The sequence below is a fragment of the Bombina bombina genome, chromosome 6, assembly GCF_027579735.1.
Source record: "Bombina bombina isolate aBomBom1 chromosome 6, aBomBom1.pri, whole genome shotgun sequence".
In the NCBI taxonomy this organism is placed as follows: Eukaryota; Metazoa; Chordata; class Amphibia; order Anura; family Bombinatoridae; genus Bombina; species Bombina bombina.
The window spans coordinates 599,297,094-599,311,654 of record NC_069504.1 but is presented as its reverse complement, the minus strand read 5'-3'; the positions used below and the strand labels follow the sequence as shown (position 1 = coordinate 599,311,654).

General features: G+C 39.8%; 1 protein-coding gene across 1 annotated transcript in view; it reads right to left on the bottom strand.

The window, feature by feature from the left end:
• PCSK6 (proprotein convertase subtilisin/kexin type 6) overlaps positions 1-14,561 on the bottom strand; it is a 742,641-nt gene that overhangs the window by 12,251 nt on the left and 715,829 nt on the right. The window contains exons 19-20 of the mRNA XM_053717589.1: positions 14,288-14,417; positions 1,052-1,164 (exon numbers count right to left, since the gene is read on the bottom strand). Of these exons, the coding sequence (XP_053573564.1) occupies positions 1,052-1,164; positions 14,288-14,417 (243 nt within the window). The remainder of the gene's footprint in view (positions 1-1,051; positions 1,165-14,287; positions 14,418-14,561) is intronic.

Below are 14,561 nucleotides of genomic sequence, written 5' to 3'. Positions count from 1 at the left end.
GAGAAAAAGTTCTGATATGAGCATAGTATCTCACCACCTCCACTGATCCTGAGAGCTTCCCCCAAGGAACAGGAAAGAATTAAAACAGGAAGGCGTGCTAAAAAGGGTTAACCCTTAGTGCACCTGGTGAGTGCAAAAAATGAAAAACCCTAAAGGAAATATCAGAATTTTAGTGCAGATGAAGGAAAAGTTCTGCAGTAACTTCTAAGAACTAAAGCTACATCATAAACTCATTTAAACAAATTTAAATAAGTTTTCAAGAGAATTTAAAACAGCTAATGTAATGTGTACTTGTTCATACTAATAGCCAGTGGGCTATGAAAGTGCAAAGTACTTACTTATCAGTACCTTAGTCTACTGAGCTCACCTCAGCTGCAGAAACTTGCTTTCAGTAAATGAGCCCATCCTAGGCAGTACAAGCATTATGCAAATGATCTAAATCAGTAACCGCACCTACAACCCAGGGGATTGGTGCATAAATCCACATTTCAATTGGGGAGGGCTGTGGATCCCACAATGAGCAGCGCACAATAAACCAGGGGATTGGGGGATAAATCCATATTTCACCTAGGAGGCTTGTGACATTTCCCACTGAGAAAAGATCTTTCAGTGCCTGGCTGGTAACTCATTGTCTACCCCTTCTGTCCAACAAGGCACTGTGAGGAGGAAATGGATCTCAGATTGGTTAGAAAAACCCTCTTAACAATGAGTAGATAACCACTTCAAACTTTCACCTTACCCCATCAAGGAGGCAAAAAAATGACTAAGAATTCAGGATAAGTGGGAGGGATTTAAAGCTCTGGTAAGTTATATCTTTTGCCTCCTCCTAGTGGCTAGGAGGGGAATTCCCACACATGATGATTTGCGGAATCTAACACCACCTGAAGAAAAAATAACAAATCATAATATATTCCCAACTGTCTGCAATAAATGCCCAACCATATTTTACAGCTATATAACAAAATCTAAAAAATTCAGCTGCAAAAAGGAAGGCTTATTATTTAGGGGATTTTCGTTTGGGTGTTCTTGTACATTTTCCTCACGTACGTACCATTATTACACGTGTTGTTTGTTACACATGACCCACTCAGCAGACTGTAGCCATCTTTACACCGTACACAATTCTTCCCTGTAGCTTCACAACTTAAACAATTTTCTTCACACCTAAAAACACGTTGAAATATGAAATTAATTAAAAGTGTCTACACAGAGAAACATAATTTAATCAAAGCAAACCATGACAAATTACTGCATAGTACCCATAATGCTGAATTTTGCTAATAGAGGTATATTGAAAACATTTTATTTCAAATTTTAATGCGCATTTCAATTTTGACCTTTCTATCCCCTTTAAATACAGAAAAAATAGCATACTAAGAAAATGCATAATAAAAAAGATAAGGGAATGAGCAGATGATTTTTATTCAGACAAATTTAAAAAAATCCTATTTCCTTTTCCTCTGCATCATGTGACAACTTTCAGCGAATCAAAGACTCATAGGACTGGCAAGTATGCATATAAAAGTACTGTGGACAATATGATAATAGAAGATTTTAACAGAAGAAAAATTGGATTTTTTTTGTTTGTTTGTTTTTTTAATTGCATGCTATGTCTGAATCAAGAAAGTTTTAAATACAATTTGACTTTAGGGGCCCTTAAAGTAAAAGTAATTAAAGGGTCTACACCAGAATTCTTATTGTTTAACCCCTTAAGCACAAGGCCATTTTTCAATTTCTTTCCCTTAAGGACCAGGGCTATTTTTACATTTCTGCGGTGTTTGTGTTTAGCTGTAATTTTCCTCTTATTCATTTACTGCACCCACACATATTATATACCATTTTTCTCGCCATTAAACAGACTCTTTAAAGATACCATTATTTTCATCATATCTTATAATTTAAAAAAAAAAAAAAAAAAAAAAAAAAAAAAAAAAGGAAAAAAATGGAAAAAAATAACTTTTTCTAACATTGACCCCCAAAATCTGTTACACATCTACAACCACCAAAAAACACCCATGCTAAATAGTTTCTAAATTTTGTCCTGAGTTTAGAAATACCCAATGTTTACATGTTCTTTGCAAGTTATAGGGAAATAAATACAAGTAGAACTTTGCTATTTCCAAACCACTTTTTTTCAAAATTAGCGCTAGTTACATTGGGACACCAATATCTTTCAGGAATCCCTAAATATCCCTTGACATGTATATATATTTTTTTAGAAGACATCCCAAAGTATTGATCAAGGCCCATTTTGGTATATTTCATGCCACCATTTCACCGCCAAATGCGATCAAATAAATAAAATCGTTCACTTTTTCACAAACTTTAGGTTTCTCACTGAAATTATTTACAAACAACTTGTGCAATTATGGCATAAATGGTTGTAAATGCTTCTCTGGGATCCCCTTTGTTCAGAAATAGACATATATGGCTTTGGCGTTGCTTTTTAGTAATTAGAAGGCTGCTAAATGCTGCTGCGCATCACACGTATATTATGCCCAGCAGTGCAGGGGTTAATTAGGTAGCTTGTAGGGAGCTTGCAGGGTTAATTTTAGCTTTAGTGTAGAGATCAGCCTCCCACCTGACACATCACACCCCCTGATCCCTCTCAAACAGCTCTCTTCCCTCCCCCACCCCACAATTGTCCCCACCATCTTAAAGGGACAGTATACACTCATTTTCATATAACTGCATGTAATAGACACTACTATAAAGAATAATATGCACAGATACTGATATAAAAATCCAGTATAAAACTGTTTAAAAACTTACTTAGAAGCTGTCAGTTTGGCTCTGTTGAAAAGGTAGCTGGAAAGCCCACTGCAAGTGGCAAATAAAGACACTCCCCCCCTCCCCCTTTTGCATATGAAAAGACCCTTTACACAAAAACAGGAGCAAGCTGGAGTAGGTATTCGAGCGTATTCACAAAAACTTTGGGGCTTGGTTAGGAGTCTGAAAATCAGAGCAATGTTATTTAAAAATCAGCAAAACTATACATTAATTTAAAAAAAAGAAAAACTTTATGGGCTATATAAATAGATTATCTACAAAACATTTATGCAAAGAAGAAATGAGTGTATAATGTCCCTTTAAGTACTGGTAGAAAAGTAAATTTATGCTTACCTGATAAATTAATTTCTTCTACGATACAACGAGTCCACTGATTTCATTCTTACTTGTGGGATATTAACCTCCTGCTAACAGGAAGTGGCAAAGAGCACCACAGCAGAGCTGTATATATAGCTCCTCCCTTCCCTCCACCTCCAGTCATTCGACCAAAGTTAGGAAGAGAAAGGAAAAGCCAAAGGTGCAGAGGTGACTGAAGTTTATAAAAAATATAATATAATCTAAATCTCTCTGAAAAATGACAGGGAGGGCCGTGGACTCGTATCGTAGAAGAAATTAATTTATTAGGTAAGCACAAATTTACTTTTCTTCTACAAGATACGACGAGTCCACGGATTTCATCCTTACTTGTGGGATATAATACCAAAGCTACAGGACACGGATGAAACGGGAGGGACAGGACAGAGACCTAAACGGAAGGCACCACTGCTTGAAGAACCTTTCTCCCAAAACCAGCCTCAGAAGAAGCAAAAGTATAAAATTTGTAAAATTTGGAAAAAGTATGAAGAGACGACCAAGTTGCAGCCTTGCAAATCTGTTCAACAGAGGCATCGTTTTTAAAAGCCCATGTGGAAGCCACAGCCACAGTAGAATGAGCAGTAATTCTTTCAGGAGGCTGCTGTCCAGCAGTCTCATATGCCAGGCGGATGATACTCTTCAGCCAAAAAGAAAGAGGTAGCCGTAGCTTTCTGACCCCTACGCTTTCCAGAAAAACAATGAATAATAAAGATGATTAACGGAAATCCTTAGTCGCCTGCAAGTAAAACTTCAAGGCACGGACAACGTCCAAGTTATGTAACAGACGCTCCTTCTTAGAAGAAGGATTAGGACACAAGGAACAACAATTTCCTGATTAATATTCTTATTTGAAACAACCTTAGGAAGGAATCCAGGTTTGGTACATAAAACCACCTTATCAGAATGAAAGATAAGATAAGGCGAGTCACATTGTAATGTTAATAGCTCAGAAACTCTATGAGCAGAAGAAATAGCAACTAAAAACAAAACTTTCCAAGATAACAATTTAATATCTATGGAATGCATGGGTTCAAACGGAACCCCTTGAAGAACCTTAAGGACTAAATTCAAACTCCAGGGTGGAGCAATTGGTCTAAAGACAGGCTTAATTCTGGATAGAGCCTGACAAAAAGACTGAACATCTGGAACATCTGCCAAACGTTTGTGTAGCAAAATTGACAAAGCAGAAATCTGTCCCTTTAAGGAACTCGCTGATAAACCCTTCTCCAATCCTTCTTGGAGAAAGGACAGAATCCTGGGAATCCTAACTTTACTCCATGAGTAGCCCTTGGATTCAAACCAAAAAAGATATTTACGCCATATCTTATGATAGATCTTTCTAGTGACAGGCTTACGTGCCTGAATCAAAGTATCAATGACCGAATTGGAGAATCCCCGCTTAGATAAAATCAAGCGTTCAATCTCCAAGCAGTCAGCTGCAGAGAATTTAGATTTGGATGTTGGAAAGATCCTTGAATGAGAAGGTCCTGTCTCAATGGAAGTTTCCACGGTGGCAGAGAGGACATGTCCACTATATCCACATACAAAGTGGCCACGCAGGCGCGATCAGAATTACTGAAGCTCTCTCCTGTTTGATCCGAGCAATCACACGGGGAAGGAGAGGAAATGGTGGAAACACATAAGCTAGGCTGAACAAACAAGGCACTGCCAAGGCATCTATCAGTTCAGCCTGAGGATCCCTCGACCTGGATCCGTATTTTGGAAGCTTGGCATTCTGTCGAGATGCCATCAGATCCAATTCCGGTCTGCCCCATCGGAGAATCAGTGAGCAAAATACCTCCGGATGGAGTTCCCACTCCCCCGGGTGAAAAGCCTGTCGGCTTAAAAAAATCCGCTTCCCAGTTGTCTACTCCTGGGATGGAGATTGCTGACAGATAACATGAGTGGGCCTCTGCCCATCGAATTATCTTGGATACTTCTGTCATCGCTAAGGAACTCCTCGTTCACCCTTGATGATTGATATAAGCCACCGTCGTGATGTTGTCCGACTGGAATCTGATGAATTTGACCAAAGCCAACTGAGGCCATGCCTGAAGCGCATTGAATATTGCTCTCAATTCCAGAATATTGATTGGAAGTAGAGACTCTACCTGAGTCCATACACCCCGAGTCTTCAGGGAATTCCAGACTGCACCCCAGCCCAGAAGGCTGGCGTCCGTTGTCACTATCACCCACGAGGGTCTGCGGAAACACGTCCCCTGGGACAGATGATCCAGCAACAACCACCAAAGAAGAGAGTCTCTGGTCTCTTGATCCAGATTTATCAGAGGAGATACATTTGCATAGTCCCTATTCCACTGTCCGAGCATGCACAGCTGCAGTGCTCTGAGATGAAAACGAGCAAACGGAATGATGTCCATTGCCGCGACCATTAATCCAATTAACTCCATACACTGAGCCACTGATGGCCGAGGATTGGACTGAAGTGCTTGGCAAGTATTCAGAATTTTTGACTTTCTGACCTCAGTCAGAAATATTTTCATGTCTACAGAATCTATCAGAGTTGCCAAGAAGGGAAACCTTGTCCGTGGAACTAGTGAACTCTTTTCTAGGTTCACCTTCCATCCGTGAATTCTCAGAAAGGACAACACTGTGTCTGTATGAGATTTCGTCAGATGATAACTTGACGCCTGAATCAAAATATCGTCCAGATAAGGTGCCACTGCTATGCCCCGCAGCCTAAGAACCGCCAGAAGGGACACTAGAACCTTCGTGAAGATCCTGGGTGCTGTAGCCAACCCGAAGGGAAGAGCCACAAACTGAAAATGTTTGTCCAGGAAGGCAAACCTTAGGAACGGATGATGATCCTTGTGGATAGGAATATGAAGGTATGCATCCTTCAGGTCCACGGTAGTCATATATTGACCCTCCTGGATCATTGGTAAAATTGTTCGGATGGTCTCCATCTTGAAGGAAGGAACTCTGAGAAACTTGTTTAGACTCTTGAGGTCTAAAATAGGTCTGAACGTTCCCTCTTTTTTGGGAACTACGAAAAGATTTGAGTAAAATCCCTGTCCCAATCTTGGAACGGGACGAATTACTCCCATAGTAGAGAGGTCTTTTACACAAGGTAAGAACGCCTCTCTTTTTATCTGGTTTACAGACAATTGTGAAAGAATAAATCTCCCTCTTGGGAGAATTTTTTTTAATTCCAGTTGATACCCGTTGGTCATGATTTCCAGTGCCCAGGGGTCCTAAAATCTCTTACCCAAGCCTGGGTAAAGAAAGAAATTCTGCCCCCTACTAGATCCAGACCCAGATCGGGGGCCATCCCTTCATGCTGTCTTTGTAGCAGCAACAGTCTTCTTGGGTTGCTTACCCTTGTTCCAAGCCTGGTTGGGTCTCCAGACGGACTTGGCCTGAGTAAAATTCCCTTCCTGCTTTGTGGAGGAAGAGGAAGCAGAGGGTACTCCTTTAAAATTTCGAAAGGAACGAAAATTATTTTGTTTACCCCTCATCTTAACAGACTTATCCTGAGGTAGAGCGTGACCTTTACCTCCAGTAATGTCAGAAATTATTTCCTTCAACTCAGGCCTGAATAGGGTCTTCCCCTTGAAAGGAATAGCTAAGAGCTTTGATTTAGATGACACATCAGCAGACCACGATTTTAACCATAACGCTCTACGCGCCAAAATGGCAAATCATGCATTTTTCGCCGCCAACTTAGCAATTTGAAAGGCGGCATCTGTAATAAAAGAATTAGCTAGCTTGAGAGCCCTAATTCTATATAAAATGTCCTCTAAAGGGGTCTCAACCTTCAGAGACTCTTCTAGAGCATCAAACCAAAAAGCTGCTGCAGTAGTAACTGGAACAATGCAAGCTGTTGGTTGTAAAAGGAAACCCTGATGAATAAATAATTTCTTTAGAAGACCCTCTAACTTCTTATCTATAGGGTCTTTGAAAGCACAACTTCAATAGGTATAGTTGTACGCTTAGCCAGGGTAGATATAGCTCCCTCCACCTTAGGGACCGACTGCCAAGAGTCCCGAATGGTGTCTGATATGGGATACATTTTCTTGAAATTAGGAGGGGGGGGAACGGTATACCCGGTCTGTCCCATTCCTTGTTTATAATTTCCGAAATTCTTAGGAACCGGAAAAACATCAGTGTAAATAGGTACCTCTAGATATTTGTCCATTTTACACAATTTCTCAGGTGGTATTACAATAGGGTCACAATCATCCAGAGTCGCTAAAACCTCCCGAAGTAACAGGCGGAGGTGTTCAAGCTTAAATTTAAAGGACATGACGTCCGAATCTGTCTGAGGTAACATACTTCCTGGGTCTGAAAGTTCTCCCTCAGACAACAATTCCCTGACCCCCAACTCAGAGCCCTGTGAGGGTACATCGGAAATAGCCAACAAAGCATCAGAGGACTCAGTATTCACATTAATTCCTGTCATACTAAGTTTACCCTGTAACACTGGTAACTTAGATAATACCTCTGTAAGGGTAGTTGACATAACTGTAGCCATATCCTGCAGAGTAAAAGAATTAGACGCATTTGAGGAACTTGGCGTCGCTTGTGTGGGCGTTAAATGTTGTGACACTTAGGGAGAATTAGATGGCATATCCTGATTCTCTTCAGACTGAGAATCATCCTTAGGCACACTTTCTTTACGTAAAATATGCTTTTTACATTGTAAGGCCCTTTCAGTACAAGAGGTACACAAAGTAAGAGGAGTACCACAATGGCTTCTAAACACATAGAACAATGAGATTCCTCAATGTCAGACATGTTGAACAGATTAGTAATAGCCAGAATAGTCGTAAATCACCTAATTTATTGATTAAAACAATTTTTAGAAAAATGTGTACTGCGCCTTTAAGAAATAAAAAGCGCAATTTTTTTTCTCAAACTGCCTAAAATTTTTAAAAACATTAAACAATTAAATATAATAATTTAATTGGCCCAAACATTATTGCACCCTATAAGTAAAAGGAGAATTTACCCTCTAAGAGACATTTTAATCAAAAATTATATCGTAATAGAAAAAAATGACTACCTGCCCCCAGGGTACTGCAAAATGACTCAACGATCCGGAGAACAGAACACAAGTTTAGGCCCCACCGGAGCCAATGTCTGCTGCCTTCTTAGTCAGAGTAAACTGCGCATCTGAGCGTGCGAAATAGGCCCCGCCCATCATGGACGTCGTCTCAACAGTCTGTATAACCGCATGGGAAGCGGTTTGAAAAATAAGCGGTCCCCTGTATTTAAAATCTTTAACTAAGAAACTGCAGCTCTACTGACTTTAATAAATATATAATGTCAAGCTGCCTCTCCCAGTGTCCAGCCCCAATACAAATATGTCAAAGCAATATGTATAACACAGGATTTTCAGTAACACCCTCAGTGATACAGGTCTACTGCTTACCCCTTCCCTTGCAGGAAAAAATGTCAGCCAGTTCTGATATAACAAGTCTCCTCAGAAATAAAAGACTGAACATGCCTCGATGCTGATTGTAGCATGACCCCTTTCTCCACACTGAAGATTTCTCTTGCACTACCTTCAGAAGCTCTGTTGGAACCAAAATGGATCTTAGTTACATTTGCTAAGATCATCAACCTCAGGGCAGAAATCTTCTTCATTCCATATCTCCCTGAGGAAAATAGTACTCACCGGTACCATTTAAAATAAAAAACTTCTTGATTGAAGAATCTAAAACTAACACCTAACTTTACCTCTTCCTATTACTAACACAGGCAAAGAGAATGACTGGAGGTGGAGGGAAGGGAGGAGAATATATATATATATATATATATATATATATATATATATATATATATATATATATATACACACACACACACACATACAGCTCTGCTGTGGTGCTCTTTGCCACTTCCTGTTAGCAGGAGGTTAATATCCCACAAGTAAGGACGAAATAAAAAGGTATTTTTTTTTAAAAACATAATTTATGTAAGAACTTACCTGATAAATTCATTTATTTCATATTAGCAAGAGTCCATGAGCTAGTGACGTATGGGATATACATTCCTACCAGGAGGGGCAAAGTTTCCCAAACCTCAAAATGCCTATAAATACACCTCTCACCACACCCACAAATCAGTTTAACGAATAGCCAAGAAGTGGGGTGATAAACAAAGTGCGAAAGCATATAAAATAAGGAATTGGAATAGTTGTGTTTTATACAAAAAAATCATAACCACCAAAAAGGGTGGGCCTCATGGACTCTTGCTAATATGAAAGAAATGAATTTATCAGGTAAGTTCTTACATAAATTATGTTTTCTTTCATGTAATTAGCAAGAGTCCATGAGCTAGTGACGTATGGGATAATGACTACCCAAGATGTGGACTTTCCACGCAAGAGTCACTAGAGAGGGAGGGATAAAATAAAGACAGCCAATTCCTGATGAAAATAATCCACACCCAAAATAAAGTTTAATGAAAACATAAGCAGAAGATTCAAACTGAAACCGCTGCCTGAAGTACTTTTCTACCAAAAACTGCTTCAGAAGAAGAAAAAAAACATCAAAATAGTAGAATTTAGTAAAAGTATGCAAAGAGGACCAAGTTGCTGCTTTGCAAATCTGATCAACCGAAGCCTCATTCCTAAACGCCCAGGAAGTAGAAACTGACCTAGTAGAATGAGCTGTAATCCTTTGAGGCAGAGTTTTACCCGACTCGACATAAGCATGGTGAATTAAGGATTTCAACCAAGATGCCAAAGAAATGGCAGAAGCTTTCTGACCTTTTCTAGAACCGGAAAAGATGACAAATAGACTAGAAGTCTTTCGGAAAGACTTAGTAGCCTCAACATAATATTTCAAAGCTCTAACAACATCCAAAGAATGCAACGATTTCTCCTTAGAATTCTTAGGATTAGGACATAATGAAGGAACCACAATTTCTTTACTAATGTTGTTGGAATTCACAACCTTAGGTAAAAATTCAAAAGAAGTTCACAACACCGCCTTATCCTGATGAAAAATCATTAAAGGAGACTCACAAGAAAGAGCAGATAATTCAGAGACTCTTCTGGCAGAAGAGATGGCCAAAAGGAACAAAACTTTCCAAGAAAGTAATTTAATGTCCAATGAATGCATGGGTTCAAAAGGAGGAGCTTGAAGAGCCCTCAGAACCAAATTCAAAGCTGCAGCAACATCCGCTAAAGATATAGCAGGTCTAAGAAGATTACCTGAACACAGATTAGCTTTTCTTAGAAAGGATTCAATTTTCCTATCTAAAGGATCCTTAAAGGAAGTACCATCTGCCGTAGGAATAGTAGTACGTTTAGCAAGGGTAGAAATAGCCCCATCAACTTTAGGGATTTTGTCCCAAAACTCTAATCTGTCAGACGGTACAGGATATAATTGCTTAAAACGTTTAGAAGGAGTAAATGAATTACCCAAATTATTCCATTCTCTGGAAATTACTTCAGAAATAGCACCAGGAACAGGAAAAACTTCTGGAATAACCACAGGAGATCTAAAGACCTTGTCTAAACGTTTAGATTTAGTATCAAGAGGACCAGAATCCTCAATTTCTAATGCAATTAGGACTTCTTTAAGTAAAGAACGGATAAATTCCATTTTAAATAAATATGACGATTTATCAGCATCAACCTCTGAGACAGAATCCTCTGTATCAGAAGAATCATTAGAATCAGAATGATGATGTTCATTTAAAAATTCATCTGTATAAAGAGAAGTTTTAAAAGACTTTTTATGTTTACCAGAAGGAGGAATAACAGACATAGCCTTCTTAATGGGTTCAGAAACAAAATCTCTTATGTTATCAGGAACACTCTGAACATTAGATGTTGATGGAACTGCAACAGGTAATGGTACTTTACTAAAGGAAATATTTTCTGCATTAACAAGTTTGTCATGACATGTAATACAAACAACAGCTGGAGGAACAACTACCAAAAGTTTACAGCAGATACACTTAGCTTTGGTAGTTCCAGCACCAGGCAGCGATTTTCCAGTAGTATCTTCTGACTCAGTTGCAACATGGGACATCTTGCAATATGTAATAGAAAAAACAACATGTAAAGCAAAATTGATTAAATTCCTTAAAGGACAGTTTCAGGAATGGGAAAAAATGCCAGAGAACAAGCTTCTAGCAACCAGAAGCAACAAATGATGAGACTTAAATAAAATGGAGACAAAATTGATGCCCACATTATTTGGGGCCCAAATGCTATTAGCGCCAAAAAGGACGCCACATCCGGAACGCCGAAATTTTTGGCGCGAAAAACGTCAAAAATGACGCAACTTCCGGCGACACGTATGACCAAGAAAGTCCGCGCCAAGAATGACGCAATAAAATGAAGCATTTTCAGCCCCAGCGAGCCTAACAGCCCACAGGGAAAAAAATAAATTTTTAAGGTAAGATAAAAATGATATATTCAAATGCATTATCCCAAATATGAAACTGACTGTCTTAAATAAGGAAATGTTGAACATCCTGAGTCAAGGCAAATAAATGTTTGAATACATATATTTAGAACTTTATAAAAAAGTGCCCAACCATAGCTTTAGAGTGTCACAGAAAATAAGACTTACTTACCCCAGGACACTCATCTACATGTAGTAGAAAGCCAAACCAGTACTGAAACGAAAATCAGCAGAGGTAATGGTATAAATATAAGAGTATATCGTCGATCTGAAAAGGGAGGTAAGAGATGAATCTCTCTACGACCGATAACAGAGAACCCATGAAATAGACCCCGTAGAAGGAGATCATTGAATTCAAACAGGCAATACTCTCCTCACATCCCTCTGACATTCACTGCACGCTGAGAGGAAAACCGGGCTCCAACCTGCTGCGGAGCGCATATCAACGTAGAATCTAGCACAAACTTACTTCACCACCTCCGTAGGAGGCAAAGTTTGTAAAACTGATTTGTGGGTGTGGTGAGGGGTGTATTTATAGGCATTTTGAGGTTTGGGAAACTTTGCCCCTCCTGGTAGGAATGTATATCCCATACGTCACTAGCTCATGGACTCTTGCTAATTACATGAAAGAAATAGCATATTTACATATGCTGCTGTGTAGGGTCCCCCCTTAGCCCCCAACCAGCTCTCTAACCCTCCCCCTCTATCTTATTTGGTGCCATATTGGGTACTGGCAGCTGTCTGCCAGTACCCAGTTTATACAAAAAAAAAAAAATATATATATATATATATATATATTTTTTTTTTTCTGTAGTGTAGCTTCCCCCCCCTCCCAGATCCCTTAGCAATTTATTAACCCATTTACTCTCCCCTTTCTCTCACTTAGAAGTATTTTTTTTTTCTGTAGTTCAGCGGTTCCCACCTGCTCCCTCCCCTTGCACGCGCGCGCCACCGGTGACCCCGCCCCCCTCTTAATCATAAAAGCCATCGATGGCCGCCCACCCACGAAAATAGCATATTTACATATGCTGCTGTGTAGGGTCCCCCCTTAGCCCCCAACCTCCCTGATCCCCCCCAAACAGCTCTCTAACCCTCCCCCTCTACCTTATTTGGTGCTGTATTGGGTACTGTCAGCTGTCTGCCAGTACCCAGTTTATACAAAAATATATATTTTTTATTTTTTTCTGTAGTGTAGCTTCCCACCCCCAAAAGACCACCCCCCCCAGATCCCTTAGCAATTTATTAACCCATTTCTTCCCCCTTTTCTCTCACTTAGAAGTTTTTTTCTGTAGTGCAGCGGTTCCCACCCGCTCCCTCCCCGTGCACGCCCGCGCGCCACCGGCGACCACGCCCCCCTCTTAATCATAAAAGCCATCGATGGCCGCCCACCCGCCTCCCACTTTGGCTCCCACCCACCAACGATTTTCGGCCATCTATGTCCAGTGCAGAGAGGGCCACAGAGTGGCTCTCTCTGCACCGGAGGGGTAAGAAGGGTTATTGCAGGATGCCTCGATATTACTCTGCATATTTGATCAGGATCGCTTCCAGACGCTTTAAACCCCAACGTCGTACAGGGTACGTCGCTGGTCTTTAAAGACCAGTTTGTGCAAGACGTACCCTGTACGACATGAGTCGTTAAGGGGTTAAAAAGAAAGATAATCCCTTTATTACACATTCCCCAGTTTTGCATAACCAACACTTATATTAATATACTTTTTACCTCTATGATTACCTTGTATCTGAGCCTCTGTGCAGACTGCCTCCTTATTTCAGTTCTTTTGGACGTTTTAACCAAACAGTGCCCTCTCATAAGTAACTACATGGGGGTGAGCACAATGTTATCTATATGGCGCAAATTAACTAACGCCCTCTAGCTGTGTAAAACTGTCAAATGCATTTAAATAAGGTATGTCCTTCAATGGCTTAGAAATTAGCATTTGAGCCTACCTAGGTTTAGCTTTCAACTAAGAATACCAAAAGAACAAAGCAAATTTGATAAAAGTGAATTTGAGAGTTGTTAAAAACTTTCATGATTCATATAGGGCATGCATTTTTAATTTTGAGTAGACTGTCCCTTTAAATATTACATTGAAGGAAGTAATACTGCAATATTAATTGTGTGCTTCCTGTTAATGCTCACTAGCTGATAAGGGCAGCTACCACATGTATACTGGAGAGGTAACAACTCTGTAAACCGGACAACAAAAAAACTAGTTTATTCCGGGCAGATAAGTGGTTTAAATTAATTATAAATATTAATTTCTCCCTTTAACAGACATTAAAGGGACATTAAACTGCTGAGTACAACTGTAGTAGCATTGTTACTACTCACCAGGTATTACCTGCTGTACCCATAGCCGTCTTTAAAGCCATTCTCTCATTTTAACTCATTCCAGATTCCAGTTGGTAAAGCTCTGCATTTTATACTGGGCACCGCCATCTTGTAGCTCCTGTATTTCTGCATCATGTGACACAGTTTAAAAGTTGCATTACAAATATAAGCTCTAAGATGGTAGTACCCAGTGAGAATATGCAGAGTTTTACTAACTGATACTTGTAAGGGGTTAAAATAATAGAATAACTTTAAAGACAGCTGTAGGTACAGGAGGTAAAACACCAGCATGGTGAGTAGTAATCATCCTATTGTAGTTGTACTCAGCAGTTTAATGTCCCTTTAAGGGTTATTTTCTTGCATCATCAGTGAATCTGTGAAATACCTTGAATAAAAGGCGCAGTCGTCGTATTAGGTAACTTACCGGCGACACACCTTGTGAGGCAGCCCAGGCACATCTTCTGAATAAAAGCCCTGGCTGCAGGCAGGGACACACCGCCACTCATGCAGGTGAAAGTCTTTGGCACATTGTGTGCATTGCTCCTTCCCAGGCCCTGGGGGACAGGAGGGGGGAAATCAGTTTGTTGCTCCCAAAGCCACTAAACCAGTACGTATAAAAAACAGATATTTGTGACAATCATTTAAGGGAATTACCAATATGATAATATGATATTGCTCATTGATCAATTTTTCTAAAT